Genomic DNA, 26,117 nt, shown 5'->3' with positions numbered 1-26,117 from the left:
ATGTATCTAGTTTATTTTGGCTTCTTGGACATGAGAGTGGAAGAGGGGGATGAGAAACTACAAAGGGCATTGGGATAACTCTCTGATTTAGGTATGACTGAGTTACAATATCAGGTCTGTCTTTTATATTGAGCAATGTGGCAGGGAACACACATCCCATTTGGGTCTCAGGTTCTCTCCTATACATTAGACAAAATAATGCTTATATTTTAGATTTATCATATGAATCCCAATTGTGGCACTCAATAGAACTTTATTGCCATTAATTTCACACCCATTTACTCCATATTTTATAGTCTATTTTTCCCAATTCATTTTTTCAGTTGTGTCATAAACATCAGCAAAGGTATATATGTGCACAAGCGTGTTGTCTGCTTCAGTGTTGACTGAGTCAAAGCCCTAATTCTCCCTATGTATATGTGTCCAGGTTCCAGTCCCAGTCTCCTCTTTTTCCTTGTCCCGCACTGTTCTTGTAAATGAATACCATTTTCCAAGCAAACGTGAAATATTCGGATCCATAGATGTACCATATCCTCTTCACAAATTGAGATTTGCCTCAAATTCTACATGTGTAATAAAGCTTGTTATCCCAGCTGGACACGTTCTTTAGTTGCGGCTCCTCCCTCAGGTCCTCCTACTCTGCCCAGCATGCAATGGTTTGTGCATAACTGATCCTTCCTGTTTATAGACTGTACAGCGCCCCTCCAGGTGAGCAATTAGCTATGGCTTCATGCTCCAATCTATTTCTCTGCTAACCAAATACACATGTATTAAACAACAAACAAACAAAGAAATATAGACATTTCCTTAAAGAATTTTCATTGTCCTGGCCTCTTATAAAGAAGTGGAAATAGGATGGTGGGCTAGTAAAATTTCTGTCAACTTGTCACAAGCTCAGGTCATCTGGGAAGAGGGAATCTCAATGGAAAAAAAAATACCTCCATCAGACTGGCCTGTAGGCAAGACTAGGTGTGTGTTCTTGACTAATGATTGCTATGCAAGGGCCCAGCCCACTGTAGACAGCGCCACCCTAGGCAGATGGTCCAGGGTTGTATAAAAAAAAAATCTGAGCAAACTTTGAATTGCAAGTAGCAAGTAGCATTTCCCTGTGGACTCTGTCTGGTCTTCCCTCCAGGTTCAAGCTAGGGTCCTGTCTTGATTCCCTGCCCTAGCTTCCCTCAGTGACTGACTGTAACTTGGAAGATAAAAGGAACCCTTTCCTCCCCAGGCTGGTTTTCGATATTTTATCAGAGCAGCAGAAGTCAGACTGGACAGATGGGGAGGGCTGAGTGCACACACAGTACTGCTGGAAGGATTCCCTCGGGTTAAGACAACCGCCCGAGAAATTGACCAGGTAAGACTTTAAGCTCTGTTATCAATTGAAGTCAACCCCGTGGGAACCCCTCCACCAAGGTGCTAAGCTTCACCATATTTTTTTCTTCCCCTGAGCTATTTTCCTAACCTTCCAGTCTCCTCTAAACCAGAGTAAACAAGAGATTTTGTTTTAAGCTCACAATTGAACCCTTAAGGAACATATATGTATATGTGTGTGCGTATGCATGCATATATGCATATGTGTTAGGATTTGACGATGTTGTTGAAATTTCTTTCAAACAAAACCCAAGAGCAGAGTTTTAGACATTAACTTAAGGTAGTACCCAGTCTAAAATGTCATACCGTGCAAGTTCAGTACGTAAGTTTAGAGAGAGAGAGAAGACGGTCTTGCTCAAACCGGCACTGAACTTGTCTCCTCCGTTTCCCGAGTACTGTGATAACATAGGCTCGCCACCATGGCCTGGCTAAGAGCTGATTATAGGTCACTATTCAGGGTTTAATGTTGGTGAACTGCAGCAGAAAAAGATACTAGGATGCAAAGAGCACTTGACACCGTGGGCTTAACTCTCCGACAAGGTAAACGACATCAATCATTGGCACCTGGCACTATATATACTTAAGTATTATTGAAATCCTGGGGAATGGAGCTATTATTTTATTTTGTATTTCTTGGTACTGTATCAACTCAAAATGTACCCTCTTCGTGCAAGAGAGTTCAGGAATAAGAAATAATAGAAGCCCCACTATTCTACCATTCTAGGTATAGCTCACACTTAAAAAGTTTTTAAACTAATTTTTGCAGTTGGTTGCTGTACAGCGTGCAATGTATGCGATTATTCATCTCAGTTATATAAGACCTCACCACTGAAAGAAAATTTGTTTTTATTGAAACACAGAATAGTAAAAATGGATCTTTGGAAACTATCCGACCTTTTGTTCAAGGAAAATTGAGGCCCATAAATCTCACAAGAACCAGGAACTACCTGCTGAAAGCAGGATTCCTCTCTCAGTGCACACACTTCGGTTCTGAAAACCTAGACTTTTCTCACATCAGAGTTTTATAAGTCTCCAGGGACAAGTTCCATGGGTTATCACTAAAAAAGGTGTGTGTCATCAGTGGACAATGCTTTTGCACTTTTCTTGGCAACCCCTATGGCATGGTACTTACTAAAATTCAGCTGCCTTATTAAAGAGCTACCCTGGCGTAGTAGATACAGCTCAGAGCTCTCTCGGGCATATCCCTCTGAGCCCAGATCCTAATAACACTACTTACTAGACCATCCCGGCCAGTACACCCAACTTCCTTTAGCCTTAGTTTCCTACTCAATAAAATGGAGACGACTCAAGTTTGATGTGAAGATCTGAAAGGAAAACATTTAAGCTACGGTCAGATGAAGGTACACAGCCCACCAAACTCAGGGCAGAGGCGGCCGACTCCAGGAGGTTCGGGAACCAAGGTCCCAGGGCCGCCTGGGACTTCAGAGGCTGGAGTCCCGCCTACATCTTCTTGGCCTCGGTGGCTGACACCCCAAGATCCCGACAGTTCTGGGCTTCGTTCCGGAATCTAACACTGTTTTAGAGCCTTGTTTTCTCTGCCCGAGCTGGTCGAACAGAGCTTCCGGGCTCCTCCGCTGCCGCTGGCATTCGCAGGAATCCAGCACAGAGCTCCATCTTCCCGTCTTTCTAACCTGACCGAAGGTGAGCGTTCACCGGCTCGGACAGCCACCGCCCTCCCGGGGCCGCAGCGCCACACTCTTGAGCCAGCTCAGCAAGCGGAGGCGCCGAAAGCCGCGTTACCTAGGAAACTGGGGCGGGGCCTGGCACAGACCGCCTTTCGGGGAATTTACGCAGGCGCACAGCCTGGTTCCGAGTATCGCGAGAACCGCTTCCCGGAAGTTCCACGTCAGTGGGTCAGCCGGTCCACGGGTCGGTGGGTTCCTCAGGATCAGTGACACCGGGAGCCTGTGAGAGGCTCGGGCTCGGACAGTCGGAGCCATGGTAGGTCGGGCCCTGCGGGACAGAGAGCGAAGCTCACCGGATGCGGCGGGTTCCGGGGGCTCCCGGGCTGGGGACCGTGGTGAGACGCGGTCTGCGCCCCTGCTGCGGCCTGGCGGGGTCCTCCCGTCCTGTTGGAACCCTGCTAGGCAGAAGGCCTGACCTGGAGGCTGGGGTGGTTTGGGTGCCTGCGAGTGAGCAGCTGCTGGCCCTCCTTGCAGTCAGGGCGCTTGTCTGTGCACCCGCCCTCTGCACTGGGTCCAGTAGCGCAAGTGAAAGCCAGGGGCAGAAAACGGACCCCAAAGGCAACTTGGACAAAAATCACTTCATTCTGTCATTAAGCTGGTGTCTGTCTGCTAATCCAGCATCCAGGTTGCGCGCGGTATTTTGGTAGTGTGCAGACCCCACATTGCAAACTTAGAGGAAAACAAAGTCAAATGTGTATGGAGTCAAAGGTGGCATTTCAGTCGTCGTTTTCTAGGGGCAAAGAAAGATTAAGAAATTGTTTATAAAACTAGCTTATGTGATTTTCTGCACTTTTTAAAAAGATCATCACCGTCACGCCCAAATGTGACCCGAAATGCCTCTGCACGGGATCGTTACAATGTAAAACGTGTGAGGCTATCTTTCCTGGGAAAAAAAGTAAGAAAAAAAAATCAGTATTTGTATTCGTAAATATTTTCTTGCCTGTTTTATTTTTTTATGGCTCACGTGAGCAAATATTCTGGCGATTGAAGACTGGAGGAAATAATTCCAAGTCCCTTACCTGGTGGTTTAAAAAAAAACACTTAAGACTACATTTTCACAAAGCAGATTGTGGAAAAGTTGAAACAGGATTGGCTAGTGAAAGGCATGGCAACTCCCAGAAAACCTCTTGGAGGAAGAGTTTGGAATAAAATTTAGTGTTTCCAGCTCCTCCCATACCATCCTCATTTGTACACTTTATTGGGTCCCCAAAGTTGAGAAGCCACTTCAACAGACCTTGTATGGTAATCATTTTATATTAAACAGCTCATATTGATTGGGTCATTTTAGAGAAAGTCCTTGGATATGCCTAATTTCATCTTAAGACATTTTTTAATAGTCAAATATTGCTTTCATTTCTTTATGCCATTTCCACACCCACAGACGGAACCAGCTTTGACTGGAAGACATTTGGGGGAAAATACCATGAACATGCATTGACATTTATCTTGTGATAGTATAAGTCTTTGACCTTGTATTGGTGTTTTAACTAATCTAGAGATGGCAGAGAGCAATGGGTAGATTAGAAGCATATACCACACCATTTTATATAAGTGGACTTGAGCAACCATGGATTTTGGTTTGGTGGAGGGTACTGGAACCATCTGCAGACACCAAAGGATGACTGTATTTTAAGTCTCGAGTTGAAAGCACAAAACATGAATGTATACGTTTGTCCACTTACCATAGGAGTATTTACTGTCTTGCATTTTGCTAAACATTTGCCAGCTGATTTTCATAGACGCCTGTAGATCATTATGAGTAATGCATATGAGGTGGTTACTATAAGCCTTGCACTGCTCTAACTGAACTCTGAATTTACTGCTCAAAGCACCAAGAGGTAGATATTATTATCCCTGTTTATGAAAGTCAAACTTTTTACTGCATATCTAACTGTTGCAGCTGAGGTTTGAATGTAGCAAGACTCTGGACTTTGTTAATACACCTGTTCCTCTCCCCATTCCCAAATAAATAAGCTGTGGAGAGAAAGACCTCTATAAGCAGTGATCCTGCCCTTAAGAAGTATTCACTCAGTAAGCAAGAGCTGTGTGCACAGATGTACCATGGTGAATGGGGAGGAGTCCTGGCTAGGCTGATCAGAAAGGGCATATTGGTGACAGTGGCATTTGAACTAAGTCTGGGGATGAGGATACATTGTGAGTACTTTAACTATCCAGGACCTGCTATAGTAGCTTTTACATTGTGACTGTGATGGTAAGTATGACTGCAGGAGCTCTTGCCTGCAGTAATGGACATTTTAAAGTAGTGTCTGCGCATTAGAGTATGTGGAGCTGTACGGGGTTGTTCAAAGATCCCTGAACACTTTGATCAATTTTAAATCATTGTGAGCATAAAGTATATATTTATAAGTATATACTTGGATGTGGTAGCTTGTGCGAAAGATCCCACTATGACTCCTGGCATAAATATTCTTCCTGTTTGTTGACTCTAAGATGAGAGGAAGAAGTTAAAATTTGTGACAGTAGTGAGTAGGGCAAAGGTTCAGAAGACATTGAGAAGATGCCGCCTTCCTGATTGGCGTATGATTTAAAGATGGTGGCTTGAGTAAGTTTGAGATGGATAGGAACAAGTGACAGTGGAAGTGTTCTCAAGGGACCTGAAGAGTTAGAACATGGATCTTGAAAACAGTTGTTGGAGGTGAGGGAGGCATGCACTGAAGAGCAGTAGACAGTGACCTACACCTGACAGAGATCTAAAAGAGGGAAGAGAGACCGTGGTAGGTGTTTGTTTCAGGATATTACCTCTGTTGGATCCTCGTGTTGAAAAGTCACCCTAAATTTCTGTCCCATTCGTGAATGGAACAGTGCAAAGAAGCTAGTCCAGTAACTCTTCCTGCCAAGAAAGCTTTCAGATTGTGCTTTAGGCTTGTTGAAAGGGAAATGCGTTTTAAATTAGCCCATAGGAGAGAGTGGAACCTGCTGCTCCAGGGCATCGCTGTCTAATGGGTTACTTCTGAAATGGCATCCCTGGGAGAAACAGAAACCGGTTGGTCAAATCATTTCTGTTCCGTGGTTCAGGTAATGAGGCTGACTGGAAAGGGGCAGTTTTAAAACTATTGCTATTTTATGGCTTGGTTTTGTTCAAATTAGTTCTAATTTTTCAGTGTTTCTATAAGTTCAAAAGGCCTTTATGGACATGAATAAAACCTTTGTTGATCAGACATTACTGCTTGTCTACAGTTTAAATATCCCCCACCCCCATGTCTGATTAGTTCCAAAGAGCTCATTTCCTATGGCTTAGGATGACTACAGCTTCACAATAGTTCCTCATATAACAGTAATGGCATGGACATGAGATTGTGATTTAGTTGATGTTTAAATTTAGTTTAGTTTGCATTTATTTACCTGTCTATAAAGTAGGTGTTCTAGAAGTATCATCTGTAGTTCCTTAGAGGTCCCTTACTGTTTTCTGAAGCCACAGATCCGAAGTTTCACCAGTAGTAGGATGCTATTGGCCTTTCCATTAGGTTTATATTTGCACTGATGAAAGGTGACCATGCTGGAACATGCTAGACTGTGCTGATGACACACCCTTTTTGAGACAAGAGTTTTACCTTGTGGCCCAGGCTGACCTTGAACTCACAGTCCTCTTTTCCTGGGCCTAAAGTGCTGAGATTACAGGAGTGTACCACTACACCCAACCTGATATATTCTTGATTGTCAAACAGTTGTTTTTAAAGTAAGACTTTTTGTAAGAATGCTGTCAATCTCAACACCTGAGTAGGCATCTTCTAAATATTTGCATGACAGAAAGAGGATGTGTAAAATATTTGTAAAGCCACATATGTCTGGTGCAAAAGGCACTTCAATACAGATAAAGTTCAGGTTGCAGGCGTTACTTGATATGGTGCTGCTTCTTCAGACATTTATTAGACATAGTCTGGTAACTGAAAGATGTTACCTGGTCCCTGACCATGTTTATTACTGATGATAGAATTTTAGAGACTGAACTTCGTGTATTTCTCATACTCAAAGGCCTATCAGCTAAAGTAGGTAGTGGTATTAATAAATGTGACTTCTGATTCAGTGTAATGAAATATGTCATATTTATGGATCTGTGTAACTCAATGAACCTTCATTTCTCAAATGACCAGTGTATTACGTTATAAAAAGCCAGGCAGGAGTTGATATCTATTCAGAGTATGGGATAGACCCGTGGATTTGTTCTTTAAGGAACCCCCTTCTCACTCAGGCAGCATCAAAGCAACATCCATTCTCCAAGAAATGATTTACGTACTCCGCTTCCTAACTAGATGTGTTTGAGGCCAGAGGTGTTTGAGGTGATTGTTTTTGTTACATATCAACATTATCACTTGAAGTCCTCATAAATTTTAAGTGTATAAAGAAAGAGGTCTGGATAAGTAAAATTTAAAAACCACTGCTATAAATACAAACTTAAAAAAAAATCTCATTTTTCTAAGTGTGATTAACGTGTGCATTAGACATGAAACTATTCAAAATTTAACAAAGTGAAAACAATTGTTTCATAAGCCTCTTGATATATCATTTCAAAAATATTTTATTTAACAATTTAATTTTCTCAACAATTTTCTTTTCTCCTTAGCCTCTTCGACTTGACATCAAGAGAAAGCTAACTGCTAGATCTGATCGAGTTAAGAGTGTGGATTTGCATCCTACAGAGCCATGGATGTTGGCTAGTCTTTACAATGGCAGCGTGTGTGTTTGGAATCATGAAACTCAGGTAAGACTTCATTAGCAATAAAATACCACTATTAATAAAGAAGCACCAGAGTCCAACAGCTGTATGTGTGTTGCTTCTCAATAGGAGTTAGGTTTGTGTGGGTGTTGCTTGTGGGAGAAACTCTTCTGGGCATATTGTATGTGGTATTTAAATACAGCAATGCTGGTGTAGATAATATTATCACCAACTTTTGTTCTGCTTCTCTTTTCCCCTCTGTCACTAGTTGCCATTCGTGTATGTTGAGAGTGGCAACAGCATTTTTAGGGGTGAATCCAAATGCTCTTACATTTCAAATAAGGAAATTTGGTGCCCTTTTTGAGGTAATAGGTACAGTGTTTTAAAACAACAGCAATGTTTTATTATTTGGTGCCTACCTGCTGCTAATTTACTGGCAAATCTTAACCACACTGAGTCTTGATTCATTACTCTGAATGGATGATAATTGTTGTGATCTTTGCATGACAGAACTGGTAAGCCCATGGAATAAAATGACAGGCAGTTGTTTCTGACTCACAAAGAACCATCTCAGTGTGAGCTGCTACTTTCTTGACTTACATGGAGCACTTCCATGGCTGAAGCATGCGGCCTTCTCCACTCTTTAGGTGGTTTAGCTCCTGGAGTGTGAGTTGACTTTTCTTGCCATTTGTCCCACCGCAGCACCTCGTATGTTACTCAGTCATGACGGTTTGCTCTACAGCTGGCCTCTTTGCACTGCTCCAAACAGCCTTGGATTTGTTAATTCAAAAGATTTTGTGCCTTTTTTTGCTATCTTGCAGACTCATTCAGCTGCTCTGTTGATGTCATAGTTACCTGGTAGCAGCTGTGTATCTTGGTGGCACTTATTCAAGATTTGTCTTAAGAATCTTTGAAGTCTGTCCTGGGAAGCCAGCGTGGCCTTAGCAGTTCTTGTAAACCAGACTCTGTTGGTTTTTTTCAGTGTGTCTTGGTTAATGAACCAGTAAGATGTGTCATGTTCCTGAAACTCTTCATTATTGCTTTCTTGGTATAGAAAGGTGTTAAAAATGATAGCTTTGCCAGGTCAGGACAACACATACCCATAATCCTAGGCAGAGACAGTGGATCTCCGAGTTCAAGGCCAACCTGGTTTACAGAACAAGTTTCAGGACAGCCAGGACTACACAGAGAAACTCTTGTCTCAAAACAAAACTTTAAAAAAAAAATAGTTTAATTTTTAGAATTTTAAAGAACAGGCATTTAAAATGGGAAAGCAAAGATATCTGTTCATATCTGACTTTTCTAGATTCCAGAATTTCCCCCTTAACTTATGTAGATGATCCATTCTGAGCACCCGGGGGACATCTAAACTTCTTAGTTTTCATGCTTACTAAAACAAACGAACAATAACCACAAAATCCCCATAGTATTTTTCTAGAAATAATGTTGCTAAGATGTGAAAAAGAAATTATATCTTGTTTGTGTCATTTCTATGGGCTCAAAAAGTCTTATTTTATTTTATTTTATTTTTGAAAACAGAGTCTCACTGTGTAGCCCTGGCTCTCGTGCCTCAAAAATTACAATGATCTGCCTGCCTCTGCCCCAGGTGCTGGGATTAAAGGTGTGTGCCACTGCACCACTACACCCCATTTATGGCTCTTTTTTTTTAGTTTATTTTTATGTGCATTGGTGTTTTGCCTGCATGTATGTCTGTGTGAGAGTGTCAAATCCCATGGAACTGGAGTTACAGACAGTTGTAAACTAACATGTGGTTGCTGGGAATTGAATCCAGGTCTTCTGGAAGAGCAGCCAGTGCTCTTAACCCCTGAGCCATCTCTCCAGTCCCTTGTGGCTCAATTTTTAAAGGAAACTTAAGCTAACTGAACAGGTAGCTGAGTGGACCGCACAGCAGCTGAATTCAGCACTGTTGTAGGTGTGGGTGCACAGTGGTGATGCCTCCCCCTTGCAGAGCATGGTGGGAATATAGAAAGTGAACTTGATTCCCCCTGAGCGGTGGTACTGAAGGGAGTAAAGGTTTCCAAAGAGAGGAGGGCCAGAGGACAGAGGGTCCAGAATGCCGTCCTGTGACCATCTGCTTTCTCTTTTAATTTTTTATTTTCAAATCTGCTAAAGAAAGGGTGATTAGTCCCTCTCCTGCATTTTAATGTTGAGCTGTCATACGTTCTTTAACAACATTTTAAACTAGAAATGCTTTATAGTCTGATGTTTAAGTAGAGCAGAATAAGACCTTTCAGTTGTTTCCTCGTAACTCAACCTGTTTATTCTTGTTAACATTTCAAGACACTGGTGAAGACGTTTGAAGTATGTGATCTTCCTGTTCGAGCTGCAAAGTTTGTCGCAAGGAAGAACTGGGTAGTGACAGGAGCAGTAAGTACTTCCGAATATGAAACTCTATCCTCTGATTGGCCAGTGGTTATAAATACCAATTGCAGAATTGTAATGCCTGATTTGTTTAGATAATTAATTAAATGTAGCATTTGAAGGATGGATGTTATGCCTTGCCTTGAGCCTATAATAATACTCTTTAGCTTTTTATGCAGTTTACCTCATAGTAGTAACATTTTAAACCCTCTATTCCTAGGATGATATGCAGATTAGAGTGTTCAATTATAACACCCTGGAGAGAGTACATATGTTTGAAGCACACTCAGATTACATTCGCTGTATTGCTGTTCATCCCACCCAGCCGTTCATTCTCACCAGCAGTGGTAAGAGACAACCTGTTTCAGTCGTGTGCACTCTGAGTAATGATTTCCTTTCAGTGAGGCGTGTTAGACTTTAACTGCTGTTAGCAGTGGAGCTCTCACTCCAGGCGTCTTTTAAACTTTTGAATGCATTACTGTGCCACTGATGCTGCCCACCTGTGTATTTTAATGAAGTAACTGTATTTAGGATGATATTGCAATTGCTCCAATTCCTGTCAGGGAAAATACAAAGGTCTAGATGCTTCAGTGTCTAGGGAGCAGAAAGCTCGTTAGTATGCTGATGAATGGGCTATTGGCAGGTTGCCATGGACATTGGTTGGTTTGTCTACATATTCAGATTACCTACCTCCCTGGTATTAGTGTAAAGCAGTGGCCCTGTGGGAGGGTGATTACCCTGGGTAGCCCTGAGTTGGTAGTAGTCTTTGAAATGTTCTTAAATTAACAAGTGAGAACTTTTATAAAGCAGTCTGTCTCATCAGACAAAAGCTGCCTCTTTCAGCAGTCAGCGCTGTCCAGTCAGACCTAGATGGTGATCACAGCTCCTCTTAAATTAAATTAAAAGATTTTTTTATCCTCATGGTTTTTGTCTGCTTTTAGTAGTTAATTATATACATTTTGTTCCTGTTCTGTAGTTAGGTTTGCCATGAGGTAAATGGGTACTTGGAGATCTTTTCTAGCATTGGTTCTATGGTTTAGGTAACGGAGTGTGTAAACTCTGCTAGTTTGTTGCCTTAAAAGAAACCAAGACTGTCTCACTACAGAAATGAAAAGCAAATTACAACTGACTTGACTTTCTTTTGTTGTAGATGACATGCTTATTAAGCTCTGGGACTGGGATAAAAAATGGTCTTGTTCACAAGTGTTTGAAGGACACACACATTACGTTATGCAGATTGTGATAAACCCCAAAGATAACAATCAGTTCGCCAGTGCCTCTCTGGACAGGACCATCAAGGTAGGTGTCCACTCTGTTTTCTGCTTTCCTGTGCCTAGCCAGAAAACTGCTCCTGTGCTCTTATGGAAGGAACATAGTGTAAAATTAGTGTACACTCTAGGATCTTAAGATAGGAAGCATTGCCATGATTTTCTAGGTCACCGTTTTCTGTGTGTCCTTTAGTCATTGTTACCTCTTCCTCATCATTTGTCTGAGTCACATTTAAATTCTGTCTGCTGCCATTTCCCCTTCCTGTCTCTGTTCTTCCTATGGGCTTCTTTTATCTATAGAGTTCATCTTGTCTGTTCACGCTTTCAGAGCAAACTACAGCTACCTAAGAATGAAATACAAAATTGTCAGGGCTAATGTGAGCTGTTGTTATAGACACCAGTATAACCTTGATTCTATACTATCTGTCCTCTAGAAATGCCACGAGTGTTCCTAGAACATTGCCTTCCGCCAGCAATTCCTCTGGACTTCTGGTCTTTTCTTTCTCCCATTTAGATTTATTTCTCTCCGGACATTTATCTTCTGCAGCTCTCTAAGGGTTTGCACAGAGAGTCATTCTGAGAAACTCAAGTCAAGCACCTGAGCTCTGGACTGTATGCCACTCTCCCTAGCTATTAACAGTCTTCACATTGAGTCATAATTCATGTAATTTGGAATCCTTTATCCCCATGACAGACTGGATGTTTGGGGCAGGAGCTGTATCTCCCCTTTCACAGCCCCAAGAAGACATTCTGAGAGAACAGCACAGTGCCTTGGCTGTACTGGACACAGTACATGCATGCTGCAGCGAGTGTAGTCAGATTTCTGTTCATACTGTCTTCCTGTACATTGACTTAAAATAAAATCCAAGTCATATTATTTTTGCTTACATATATATAACATTTTTATTAATTTAACTCATTTAAGCTATTATGTGTTTGAAGATCTTCAGATTTTTACCTAGCCTTGTAACTAACCTTTTGTTTAATTGCCCTTTTGACATAGGTGGGAAACAGATCAGTTCTAACTTCTTTACTAAATTAGGTTTATATATTTATTTTTGAGTCAGGGTCCCCAGTGTATCCTAAGGTGGTCCAGAATTTACTGTGTAGCCCATACTGGCCTCACATTCTCAATTTTCTCAACTTCCCAGTTGCTGGGAACATAGGCTTGTGCCTCTCTGCCTGACAGGTTTTCTTTCATTTTAGTACATGTTACCAATCCACTAAATTGCTTGTCAAACCCTTACTTACCTTTAAGCAGAGATCCTCAAAGTGTTTTGTACTGATTCTTGCACTCTGCCTGTATACCGGTATTCTTAGTTTGCTTTCTGTTGCTGTGATGAAACACTGACCAGAAGCAACTTGGGAAGAAAGGGCTTATTTATCTTATAGCTTTTAGTCCATCATCTAGGGAGGTCAGAGCAGGAACTCATGCAGGAACCTGGAGGCAGAATAGAAGCAGAACTGTGGAGGAGCACCATAGTTAATGGCTTGCTCAGCATGCTTTCTCAGGCCATCCAGGCTCATCTGCCTAGGGGTGGCACCCCCCCTTAGTGTGCTGGGCCCTCCTACATCAATTATTAATCAAGAAAAGGCCATTCTGATGGAGGTGTTTTCTCAATTAGAGCCCTTCTTCCCGGATGACTAGCTGTGTGAAGTTGACAAAAAACTAACTAGACACGAGCTGAACCATAATTTGTATGGAGAAGCCTGGGAATTGGCATCTGCAGAGAGCAGTGATTATGCTCCCTGGAAGTTAACACTGTCTTGGCTATGGTGTTTGATGTCTCCTGTGAGGAGTGGGTGGAGCTGCCTCTCAGAGTGCTGACTGGCAAATGTTGCTGTTTTCTGAAGGTGTGGCAGCTGGGGTCTTCATCACCAAACTTCACTCTGGAGGGACATGAAAAGGGCGTGAATTGCATTGATTACTACAGTGGTGGCGACAAGCCGTACCTCATTTCAGGTGCAGATGACCGTCTTGTTAAGATATGGGATTATCAGGTACAGTTCCTATACCCTTCCTTGCTATATGCTGGACTTGGTCTTTACTGCTTCCTATAGCACCGCTGAGACTTGGAAGGAAGAACTCTGTAGAGAGTCTTAGTTAAGGCCCCAGTATTTGCACCTAAATTGTGGTCCTAGAATTCTCCCACTCATAAAAACAAATACAAATGCATTTTAAGATTTTAAGAACAAAATGCCAGCATGCTTATTGTTTGTTTAAAGGGCTTTTGCCTTGTCATATTAAAGCACACGTGTCTGAGTGTCCTCATTCCCAGACCTCTGTGTCTGAAAGAACACAAGCACAGCAGTGAGTGTTGTGATGTAACCTCGCTCCTAGGTGTGCACTTACACTCCACATTCTCACATCGTAAGTAGTTTCCCAACAGCAGAGTGTAGTGGTACCATCTATGTATTAGGGAGACTGAAGCAGGTGGATTGCTATGTAGACTCTGTCTGGGAAAAAAGTTTCCACAAGCAAGTAGGCCTAAAAAAATAAACAAACCACAATTTTACTTTGAAACTTTCTTAGATTTGTGTTAATCTAGAAAAAAATTAAAAGGCTAAAACAGTATGGTCTCCTTCGACCAAGGGTGAAGTCTGTGTAATAAAGAAATTGATTATGTCATAGACAAAAGTAATGTAATTATCAGGAAAATAATATTCAGACAAAACCTATCTCTTGGGATTTTTTTTTAAGTGTAATAATCGCATTTACTTTTACCTATGACATAATTGAAGAACATAGTCATATATAAAACAAAAGAATAATGCTTTTAAAATGTCTGTATTAGGTCTGTTGAGTTTGCCATAACCACTATCAGGCGGAGAGAAAGTGCACTGAGAAAATTAAAAATGTGTTATTTGCTTTCAGTACTGAATCTGTTTTCTGTGTCTTGATTTCAGAATAAAACTTGTGTGCAGACCCTGGAGGGGCATGCCCAGAATGTGTCCTGTGCAAGCTTCCATCCTGAGCTGCCCATCATCATCACAGGGTCAGAAGATGGTAGGTCAGAGTCAGTGTCACTTGTGTGCTTGACATGACTCACTGCGTGTTTAAACCAAGTGGTGCCCAGCATTCAGTGGGAGATTTCGACCTGTTTCCACATTTGGATTAGGATTCTAGGCTTACAATATGAGGAGAATAAAGCGGCTTTATCACCACCATTCTAGTGTCTTTTACACTATCACTTAAATAAAAGGACATCAGATAGTCTAGAGAGGAACTGAAAAAGCCTGTGATCTGGAGTCTGACAGACCTGGGTTCAAATTCAGGCTCTGCCACCTTGAAATACGTGTTTTGGGTAGATTAAGAGATGAGAACATGCTACTCATAGAAATATAGCAAGAGGGAGAAGTTACACCAGCAAACATGTGATACATGTTTTTACACTTAAATTTAATTGCCTAGTTCTAGTTTCTTAGTTGTAAATTTTTTGCTATTTCATTTTCGTTGCTTTGTAAACTCAGATAAAGAATATAGATCTAAATGTCATAAAATTACTAGAAATTACTTTTATTGAAATAGAAAGACTTCCATGCAGCTCATTCACCACAGTTTATCTTAGATGTTCATATCTAAAAGGAAAGCTCACATCGTTCATATCCAAAGGGAATGTTCATGTTGCTTTTTAGGAACGGTGAGAATCTGGCATTCTAGCACCTACCGGCTTGAGAGCACACTGAATTATGGAATGGAGAGGGTGTGGTGTGTGGCCAGTCTGCGAGGGTCCAACAATGTCGCTCTGGGCTATGATGAAGGGAGCATCATTGTTAAGGTAATTATACTTTGTTTAAATGTGTAGACATAGGCAGAGCCACTGGTGTAAGGCCATCTTCCAAGTCATCAGTTGTGTTAAATTAACATTTCCATCATTAACTAGAGGAGATTAGGCAATGACAGTTTAACGTGGAAGAAAGAAAATAAGACTCCATGAGGGGGAAACAACTGTTGTGTGGTTTTTGACTTTCTTTTAGTCACTAAGAGCTATCTGTCATTGTTCCAGCTTGGTCGGGAGGAACCTGCCATGTCCATGGATGCCAATGGAAAGATAATCTGGGCCAAGCATTCAGAAGTTCAACAGGCCAACCTAAAAGCAATGGGTGATGCTGAAATTAAAGATGGAGAAAGATTGCCACTGGCAGTAAAGGATATGGGCAGTTGTGAAATATATCCACAGACTATCCAGCACAATCCTAACGGGAGGTAAGCTGTCACTAACATCCCTCTCAGAGCAACTTCGCATCTGCACAGCTTGTCCTTAATCCATCCCCATGCTGGACCCTGCTCCATGGTTCCACAGTTGCAGGCAGCCACGTCAGTTGATGGAGTTGACACGCAGAGTGGCACAATGTCATTGCATGGTATTGTTTCCTTGTACTTCAGATGCACTGGATTTGTGTTCTTGGGGTCAGGGACCTGGTCCTATCCTACGAGTGGCCTTACTGTTCTTATGGAAGACTAGCTCCAGTGTGTCTTCTGAAAGTTTGGGATTAGAAAACTTGTGTTTCTTATTCACAATCTGAATCGTCAGTTCTGTTTTCCTTTAAGATTTATAAAGTAATAACTGCTGTGTGAGAGAAGTTTCTACAACAGTAAGTTTAACTCAAACCTCTAGAGCTGTGGTTCTCAACTGTGGTTCTTGACCCCTCTGGGGGTATCACATATGAGGTATTTACAATTCATAACAGTAGCAAAATTACAGTTATGAAGTAGCAACAAAAAATTTTATGGTTAGGGGTCACCACAGCATGAGGAACTGTATTAAAGGGTCACAGCACTAGGAAGGCTGAGGACCACTGCTCTAGAGCCTTATAGATCATTTTATAGTGTATCTGGATGTCTTAAGCCATCTTCGCTATCATAAATGACCAAAGTATGGTATTATGGTTTAATCAATGATGATTACATTTTTAATTACCTTATGAAAGTTAAGGCATATATATTAATATCTTCAAACTTTTTTTTTTTGCTGTAAGGTTCATTTTACCTTAGACTGACCTTTAATAACAGACATTATTATTTTCTAAATGAAATTTGAAAAGAGGTATTTTGTCTATTGGGAAGAGATGTTTGGGTATGTAACATGCTATTTTTGTTATTTAAATGTTAATGATCCTGTTTAATACTTTAATAAATTTATCAGTTGAATAAGATTTTTTGTTCATATAAATGATGTACATCGGTGTGCAGGTAAACTTGCTGTAAGGTAGTGCCTTGTGGTGTGAATACCATGAGCAAGGTGGTGGGCATCTTGGTGCTCAGCAAGCACTACCGCGTGACTGGAGTTCTCTGCATCTCCAGCTGTGCTTGCTCTTCTGGCTCCTGTTCACCAGAAAAGGCCACTGCAACAATGTTTTTGTCATTTACCCTATATTGATAATTGCTTTTGGACTCGTTGCTTAGAATATTATATACAGCATATGCAAAGAAATGTGTAACTAACATTTTAAATTATAATAATTGACTAAAGAAGCATTTGTTACTGAGTTATTTTATTATAAATGTGGATTACTGTTTCCTGATACTTCTTGCGATTGCCACTGTGACTTCTGTCATTTCTAGGTTTGTTGTGGTGTGTGGCGATGGGGAGTATATCATCTACACAGCAATGGCTTTGAGAAACAAGAGCTTTGGGTCTGCCCAGGAGTTTGCATGGGCCCACGATTCTTCAGAGTAAGTTTTAGTTGCATGATGCCTGATTGTAAATAGGGTATTGGTGCCAGTGTGGTTGGTGCTTTTCTATGTTAAGAGAGTTCCCCCACAACAGCTTCGTTGAGGCGTTTGGAGAGGATAAACTGCCCGTCTCCTGTCTGAGTTACCATTGAGCCGGCTCACTCAGGCTAATGTAATAAATCCATTCAACTGGGGATCTAAGACCTGTATCTGAGGAAACCTGTGACAGGACTTGATGCTTGGGGTTTAAGGCAAAGTAGGCCCAGCATCAAATCATTAGGAAGCCATCACAGGCATGGTCTCCCATGGGGCTGGCTGCCCTGCCCTTTATAGTTGGGAGAGATGGTGCTATGCCATGTCACCTGGACAAGAACTTTAATGGATCTTTTTTTTAAAACTCAATTTCTGCGTGTCCCCTGCTGTTCATTCTTAACCCTTTCTGTCCGAATTCTGAATATTCATAAAATGCTGTCATGAAAGCAGAAGTCACCTTAGCTCTCTATAGTGTATACAGTTCATAACTACCAACAAAGTCAGATTATCCCCATCTAGTCAACTCACTCCGCAGTCCCAGACAAACACTGATCTGTTTTTTGCTATGTTATAGGTCAGAATTTCTTCTTTAGATGTCTTTGGAGTTTCATATCATTGGAGCATTCTAGGCTCTGGCTTTTGAGATCACCCATGTTTTTATCTGTATCAATAAGTAGTTCTTTTGTATGTAAAGTAGTGTTCCTTTGAATGGGTGCACCACAACCTAAGCACTCACCTTTGATGGATATTGGTGTCATTTCTGGTTTCTAAAATGGTTTATAAACCTTAGTAATTTGCATAACATATAGCATGAAACTCATTCATTATTTGTCTAACTGTAAAGTTTTATCCTAGGACAAAAACAGGTCAGTGACTTTTCAAATGGGGATATATTTTTTTATATTTATTTATTTATTTGGATTTTCGAGACAGAGTTCCTCTGTAGCTTTTTTTTGGTTCCTGTCCTGGAACTAGCTCTTCTAGACCAGGCTGGCCTCCAACTCACAGAGATCCGCCTGCCTCTGCCTCCCGAGTGCTGGGATTAAAGGCATGTGCCACCACCGCCCAGCAAATGGGGATATATTTTATTTTTTGAATAATTAATATTAAATTAGAAGTAGTTGAAGATATTTCTAACATTTGATGGAATTATGATTTAGTGTTTAATATGTCGTTTCCTCTGTTCCTTAGGTATGCAATAAGAGAAAGCAACAGTGTTGTAAAGATTTTTAAGAACTTTAAGGAAAAAAAGTCATTTAAACCCGATTTTGGAGCGGAAAGTGAGTGCTATTTATTTATGACACACTTTGAGAATCTTTGTAATGGCTCAGAATATTTGAGTGGAATCTCTCTGTGTCCTTTTAAAGGTATCTATGGGGGCTTCTTGCTGGGAGTCAGGTCTGTGAATGGCTTAGCCTTCTATGACTGGGACAATACAGAACTCATCCGCAGAATTGAAATTCAGCCCAAGCATGTGAGTGTCCCCTTGGTTGCTTTTGGGAGGTTTCTCTTTGAAATATCTGAGTCCCTCACGTCAAGAAGGGCCCTTTGCATACTGCTATCCTGGTCCCGTTGTGCTGGAGACCATGGCATTTATCTAAGAAGTGCTCACAATATCAGTTCTGCATTGGAATCAGATAGTAAACATTGGCTATTTGTAAAAACATAGAATGTTATACAAATTCCAAATGCCGTTCAAATTTTAAATGATCTTAACAAAGTGAATATGCATGTTGAAGAAAAGAAATTAGGGAATTTTTAATGTGGAAAAGCCTTTCCATGCTTCATGTGCTGATGGTCAGGAGCCCTTCTCCAGTAACAGCCTTAGAGACGCCAGTTGGTTGACAGCTTTCACTGTTAAGACATTGCCATTAGGGAGCATCTTGCCTCCCTATGGTCCTGAGTCTGTCTGATAAGAGAATAGGGCCATGACCCACAGAGGGTACTGTCTTGTGGTGGTGTTTTTTTCTTTATGTATGAGTGCACATACGTGTATGGAGAGAGAGAAATAAGGAGTAAGAATCACTGGTTTAGAGAATTGGGAGCAGAGCACCCTTCCTGAATGACAGCACTCCTGTCTCCCATTGGCTTTCCTGGGCTAAGTACAACAGCCCTATGCTGTTGCCTTCCAGTTGTATGTAATACACTGCACAGTTGCTACCCTTCCTGTGAGACCGATCCTGGAGTGAAAAGAGTGTAGTTTGTGGTGGCCACACAGGAAGGCAGATCAGTTATCAGTGTTTCTGTTTGTCGGGTTGCAGATATTCTGGTCTGATTCTGGAGAGCTGGTCTGTATTGCCACTGAGGAGTCATTTTTTATTCTTAAATATCTGTCAGAAAAAGTCTTGGCTGCACAGGAAACACATGAGGGGGTTACTGAAGATGGCATTGAAGATGCCTTTGAGGTAAGTGTCTCAGCTCATCTTAGGCTTTGTTTTTAATATTTTGTATTCTTAAAACAGATTACGCTGATTTTAACATTTCTGTGTAAATTAGGTTTGGGGAGAGTGAAAGTTTTGATAACATAAAAATTTAAATCTTGGCACAAACAAGTTGAAAGTAAGTATGTTTGAAATAAATGTGTGCTCTGACTTTTAGGAACTCTGCAGGCATACTCTGATACCTTCACTAAGGAAACTTGAAGATGTTTGGTTCTAAGACTGTTGAGCTAGAATAATTCAAATGATCCCTGAAATGGGAGAAACAAACCACCCACTGTGGGGATAGACGTCCTAAAGGACTCTGGGATACTTAGCATTCCAGTTTCATGTGTGTTGAGCAGTTTAGATCAACAATGAGATTTTACAGTATAAATATTCATGTAACACCATCTTTAAATGAAGACAGAAATTCCTGGGTGAATGTTCTCGAAATGAATTTCACTTTGCATTCCTTATGTTCCCTTACCACCTTCATCATATCCAGCTTGTTCACAGGTGTCTGGTGTTGACTACGATAGTAATAATCTTTGTTTCCTTTCTATAGGTTCTTGGTGAAATTCAGGAAATTGTGAAAACTGGGCTGTGGGTGGGTGACTGCTTCATTTACACAAGTTCTGTGAACAGATTAAACTATTACGTGGGAGGAGAAATAGTCACCATTGCCCACTTGGACAGGTACTGAATATTATTTTGCTTTTTTTCTCTTAAGCAGCCTAAATTCAAAAGTTCTTTGTGAACCAAAGGTAGTTTTGACTTGGAACAGTGATAGGATGATTTCCCCACACTAGTTTTAATAAACTTTCTGATGGTAACCAAAACCACATCCATCAAATGTAAAGATTTTGAGCAAGCGAGGAGAGTGTGTGTGTAATATTATAATCATAGAATAGGTCTTCAGTTTTATTTCTGTGTCTGTTACAGGACAATGTACCTTCTGGGCTATATTCCTAAAGACAATAGGCTTTATCTGGGGGATAAGGAATTGAACATTGTTAGCTACTCCCTGCTGGTTTCAGTCCTGGAATACCAGACTGCTGTCATGCGGAGGGATTTCAGCATGGCTGATAAAGTCCTCCCTACCATTCCCAAAGAACAGAGGACCAGAGTTGCACACTTTTTGGAAAAACAGGTGAGAGGTTTTGCCTACCTTCTTATTTTTTTCTCTTTATTTTTAAAATGAGCATTTGACAGAATGTTGATATGGATTGTAGAATGCTGTCTCCTGTTTCTTACTGACCACTGATTGTCTCACCAAGTCAGATTTCTCAGTTGAGTTGCTATGGCAGCATGCGGCACATTTGGCTTGTACTCGTCTTTAAGCTCAGCACCCTCGGTGCCTGTCAGTGTTGGTGCTGGTCTTAGCAGTCCTCTCATACCCCCCCTTTTAAGTTCTTTTTATTTTTTTTTAATTATTTTTATTTTTATTTTTTAATTTATTTATTTATTAAAGATTTCTGTCTCTTCCCCGCCACCACCTCCCATTTCCCTCCCCCTCCTCAGCTCGAAAAGCAATCAGGGTTCCCTGTCCTGTGGGAAGTCCAAGGAATCCCCACCTCCATCCAGGTCTAGTAAGTTGAGCATCCAAACTGCCTAGGCTCCCACAAAGCCAGTGCGTGCAGTAGGATCAGAAACCCATTGCCATTGTTCTTGAGTTCTCAGTAGTCCTCATTGTCCGCTATGTTCAGAGAGTCCGGTTTTATCCCAGGCTTTTCCAGACCCAGGCCAGCTGGCCTTGGTGAGTTCCCGATAGAACATCCCCATTGTCTCAGTGTGTGGGTGTACCCCTTGCGGTCCTGAGTTCCTTGCTCGTGCTCTCTCTCCTTCTGCTCCTGATTTGGACCTTGAGATTTATGTCCGGTGCTCCAGTGTGGGTCTCTGTCTCTGTCTCCTTTCATCGCCTGATGAAAGTTAATATTCAGGAGGATGCCTATATGTTTTTCTTTGGGTTCTCCTTATTTAGCTTCTCTAGGATCACTAACTATAGGCTCAATGTCCTTGGTTTATGGCTAGAAACCAGTATTTACACTGCACCAGCGGGTAGGTGGGGGAAGTGGAGTGGTACATATCCCGCAACATAAAGCCATCCTGTGTCCAGATTGAACTCTGAAAGTTGTCTGGCTTCTGTCCTGACCACTCCATACTAGGCTTTTTCCTCCAGTATGCTGAGAAGTAAAGCACCCTATTTCCTCTGACACTGCTACATTCCCAGAGCTAAAAACTTGCCCCTCAGTGGTTCTTACACAAGTTAACTTTATAATTACAACATTTGTTGTAAAATCCTGTCCTGATGGCTTAATAGAGCATGAGAAGACCTTTCCTTTCTTCCTTTGGACACTTGATAGGCTGAATCTGAGACCAAATAAAGCATAACTATGACAGCTCATCACTGCCTGGACCCCAGCTGCTAGATGACCTTCAGATGATAGAAAATTGAAACGTTTTGCTTTTCACCTGCCTTTCTCTTCCTGTTTCTGTCATTAACCTTTATAAAATGAAACCTGAACTAGATGACCTCTAAGGCCCACTTTTGAGATTACCAGCAGCTGCATTTACCTGAACCATGTGCCCCTTGAACCCCTGATACATCACTAAAATTTTATTTAAATTGTATTTAATTAGGACTTAAAATATATGAAAAACATCAGTTCTTCAGTTCTGACCCACACCCAGCTCTCCCAAAAACCTTTTAAGTTGAAGTACTTATTCCTATAGCATCCTTGTCACAGGATGATCTTAAAGATGTAAATATAAAGTTTTCATTTTAGAAATAAAAGCACAAAAAATAGGAATGTGTAAAATTTCATATGCCAAAAATGGCTCCTGATTTGCACTGTTGGTAGTATCTTCTTGACTGCTAATGGATGTCAAATAACTTGGAGTTAAATTCCATTTGGTCCACTGTGGGCTATGGTTTCCTGTCAGTAAGGTCTTTTGAGAAATAGTTTGTAGTCTGTATACTGTATGTGCACATTCTTTGTAAGTCACACATTTTCTTTTTAATAATGTGTAGGGCTTCAAGCAGCAAGCACTTACAGTATCCACAGATCCTGAACATCGTTTTGAGCTTGCTCTTCAACTTGGAGAGCTGAAAATAGCTTACCAGCTAGCAGTGGAAGCAGAGGTATGTTCTAATCCATGACTTTCCATAACTCCAGGAGGGTTAGTAGGTACTTCCGTGTTTTTGCTGAAACATTTTCTAACTAATGTTCTTCAAGGAATTAGTGGCTCATTTTGGTGAAGCTGTTGTCTCTTTGATCTTTTTCAAAAATGCTTTGATAGCCTTTGCATAAATTAAATGGGTTAAACTTAGTATACTGTTAGTTGTGTAATCTGTTTGAGAAGTTTTTTCCTGTCTAGCCTGGCTCTCAGAATCTAAACATGTCAATAATTTGCTGTATTACAAACTTGTGAGAGGCACTGATTTTTTTTTTAAATATTTATTTATTTATTATGTATACAATATTCTGTCTGTGTATATGTCTGCAGGCCATAAGAGGGCACCAGACCTCACTAGAGATGGCTGTGAGCCACCATGTGGTTGCTGGGAATTGAACTCAGGACCTTTGGAAGAGCAGGCAATGCTCTTAACCACTGAGCCATCTCTCCAGCCCAAGAGGCACTGATTTTAAAGAATTCTGATATTCTGTAGATCTTTGTATATACTATGTACTGGCAATTATGTGTTAAGTACAGCATTTACAAGTAAATTAATATTGTACAGAAAATTGTAGCTATCAAGAGCATTTAAATGTGTATTTTACTTGATTTCTCGGAAGCTACAAATAACCATAATCATTACTCAATATTTAAGGACATAATTTTCTACTCTTCCTAAAAGAGTGTTACTGATTTGTTAAAATAATTGCAGTCTAATGTTTAAATTCCATTTATATGGCTTAGATTGTTTCTATATGTAATTAAACATAAAAATGAGTTGATCCATGTACCATTTGAATTTTCTTCATGTGATTTTCCTTTCATTACACATTATCATGCCTTCTTTTGACTGACAGGGCCCATTTACCAAACGTAACTCAAAAATTATATAATGTCATCACAGCAATGTTCAAAGTAACAGGATAATACTGATATCGTTAAATGTTTATTTCCAAAGATGTTTTATCTTAATCTCTTATAGTCGGAGCAGAAGTGGAAACAACTTGCTGAACTCGCCATTAGTAAATGTCAGTTCAGCCTAGCCCAGGAGTGTTTGCACCATGCCCAGGATTATGGGGGTCTGCTGCTCTTGGCCACTGCCTCTGGAAATGCCAATATGGTCAACAAGTTAGCAGAAGGCGCAGAGAGAGATGGCAAAAATAACGTGGCATTCATGAGCTACTTTTTACAGGGCAAGTAAGTATTATCTCAAGGTCTAAAAGACTAAGGAGTTATAGGCAGTTACTTCTACGCTGACTGTGAGGATAGCAGTGTTTGAGAGGAGTATGAAACACAAATCCTGGCAAAGAGCCCATGGACAGCTGAGTGTTGTTGAATAGTGGGGGCAGCCAGAGAATAGTGTTACCTACCGTAGTTGCATGAGCTGTTCAGGGTTACAGAGTCTACCAGTTACTTACTCCTAGGCCATTTTTTCAAATGGTAGCAGGAGACAGCTGTTCTCTTCCAAGAGGACTAATGGCAGAGGACTATCTACACTGTGCCGTTTTGGGTTTGTTTTGTGCAAGGATGAGGGATGAAATTGCTATTTGCTGCTTGAGCTCCACTTTGGAAATGTCATGAATTTCTAGGTCTAGCAGAGTTAATGCAAGCCCAGTCATGTAGGAAGTATTATTACCCTTGCTGTACATGCCAATTCTTAAAAATCCTAGACTGAGTCATCAAACATTTTTCTCTGAACTGTATTACCGCTATACTATGACATGCTACAGAGTGCATACCAAGCTTGCCATAACCCTCCTTGAAAAGTCCCATTATATTCTTAGTTATTCAGACTAAATAAGCTAAGCACTGCCATGAACGCTGTCTTATCCCTCACACCCCTGGTTTTGTAGACAATGTTAAGGCTGGCAACAGAAGTGAATGTGTAAGGGGGGGGCATTCTTCTTCTGCAACAGGTTCACACTTTAATCTCTATGTGCTATTACTTCTCTAACAATTCCTCTGCTTTCCTCTGTAGGCTTGATGCGTGCCTAGAGCTCTTGATCAGAACAGGAAGACTCCCAGAAGCTGCCTTCCTGGCCCGCACTTACTTACCCAGCCAGGTCTCAAGGTATGCACTTAGTTTAGGGAGAAATGTTTCAGCTGAAAACAGGGCCCAATTGCTTCATCTGTTTGGTTCTCTGATGTCTCTAATATTAGGGTGGTGAAGCTGTGGAGGGAGAACCTCTCAAAAGTCAACCAGAAAGCAGCAGAGTCCCTTGCTGACCCCACAGAGTATGAAAACCTTTTCCCTGGATTAAAAGAAGCATTTGTTGTTGAAGAGTGGGTCAAGGAGACACATGTGGATTTGTGGCCAGCCAAACAGTACCCTTTTGTCACGGTGAGTGGCAGAGCGCCAGCTTCATTTAGTGTGACTGCAAGGAAGAAACATCCATGAGTCTAACTTCAAATGGTTTAAGAGCTAATGTCTGGGATTTGGACCAAGTGTTCAGATTATTTCTGATTTCAGAGTATTTTATTTTATCATCGTTTTATTTTGATAGCCAAATGAAGAGAGAAATGTCATGGAAGAGGCAAAAGGCTTTCAGCCCTCGAGAGCCACAATTCAGCAGGTTCGTGAAGAACGTGTGACAGTGTGATTGTCATTGTTGATTGAAATCTCTTGGCAAGTTCCTTTGACTTCATATTTACCTCTTATTGAGTTTTCAGGAACCTGATGGGAAACCTGCTTCTAGCCCAGTTATTGTAGCCTCCCAACCTACCCAGAAAGAAGAAAAGGTGGGTCAGACATCCTCCACCCTCAATCAGGAGGGCAGGCTTTTAGATGTCTTTGGTATCATATTTCAAAGAGGCTTCAAGTAGGACGATGCTCTCGTCAATATCAAGGGAACTAGGTTTCTTTTTGGACTGTGAACCAGGTAACTCAGTACAGCACTGTGTAACATTTGCCATCTCCCTTTCCTTGCAGAACTTACTAGAACTAGAAGTCGATTTGGATAATTTGGAATTAGAAGATATTGACACAACAGATATCAATCTGGATGAAGATATTCTGGATGATTGAACAGTTTGCCATTTACTTCAGTAACAGATCAAGACAAATACAAATTGATTATCACCCTGACCAAGAACTATGGAAACTCCTTGATTTGCATATGTAAACAGGGGGAACACTGCCTTTTCCTCATCTTCAGGGGAGTTGATGGGCAACATTTAAGTTACTATATTCTCCTTGTTAACTGAAGCAGACGTGCACTTTTGTTTTTTTTCATACTGTCTGCCATTAGACCATCTCTCATAAATTTTTTGAACTAATGAAAAACTCCTGAGTTTCCTTCCTAATGAAAATGGATATCGAGTTTTTAGATTTTTAGATGCCTGAGCCAAATATCTCACTGGGAATCAGCTTCATCCTTCTTTCTTTGAATAGCTCATCCTTCTTTCTTT

At 41.0% G+C, this 26,117-nt stretch overlaps 1 protein-coding gene across 1 annotated transcript; it reads left to right on the top strand.

Moving 5' to 3' along the window:
• Positions 1 to 3,191: 3,191 nt before the first annotated feature.
• On the top strand, positions 3,192 to 25,981 carry Copb2 (COPI coat complex subunit beta 2). Its single transcript, XM_041677089.1, has 22 exons — positions 3,192 to 3,333; positions 7,660 to 7,797; positions 10,054 to 10,140; positions 10,355 to 10,481; positions 11,285 to 11,433; positions 13,257 to 13,403; positions 14,310 to 14,409; positions 15,039 to 15,181; positions 15,410 to 15,609; positions 16,969 to 17,079; positions 18,304 to 18,392; positions 18,480 to 18,586; positions 19,374 to 19,517; positions 20,098 to 20,228; positions 20,475 to 20,682; positions 22,564 to 22,674; positions 23,692 to 23,906; positions 24,688 to 24,780; positions 24,870 to 25,050; positions 25,214 to 25,282; positions 25,380 to 25,448; positions 25,639 to 25,981. Exons 1-22 carry the CDS (start codon positions 3,331 to 3,333, stop codon positions 25,732 to 25,734), a joined length of 2,718 nt encoding a protein of 905 aa, XP_041533023.1. The 5' UTR covers positions 3,192 to 3,330; the 3' UTR covers positions 25,735 to 25,981.
• The last annotated feature ends 136 nt before the right edge of the window (positions 25,982 to 26,117 follow it).

Source organism: Microtus oregoni, unplaced genomic scaffold (genome assembly GCF_018167655.1).
Source record: "Microtus oregoni isolate MIOR12 unplaced genomic scaffold, Mior012 000028F_ref0000031, whole genome shotgun sequence".
NCBI classification, from domain to species: Eukaryota; Metazoa; Chordata; class Mammalia; order Rodentia; family Cricetidae; genus Microtus; species Microtus oregoni.
This window is presented reverse-complemented; position numbering and strand designations above follow the sequence as displayed.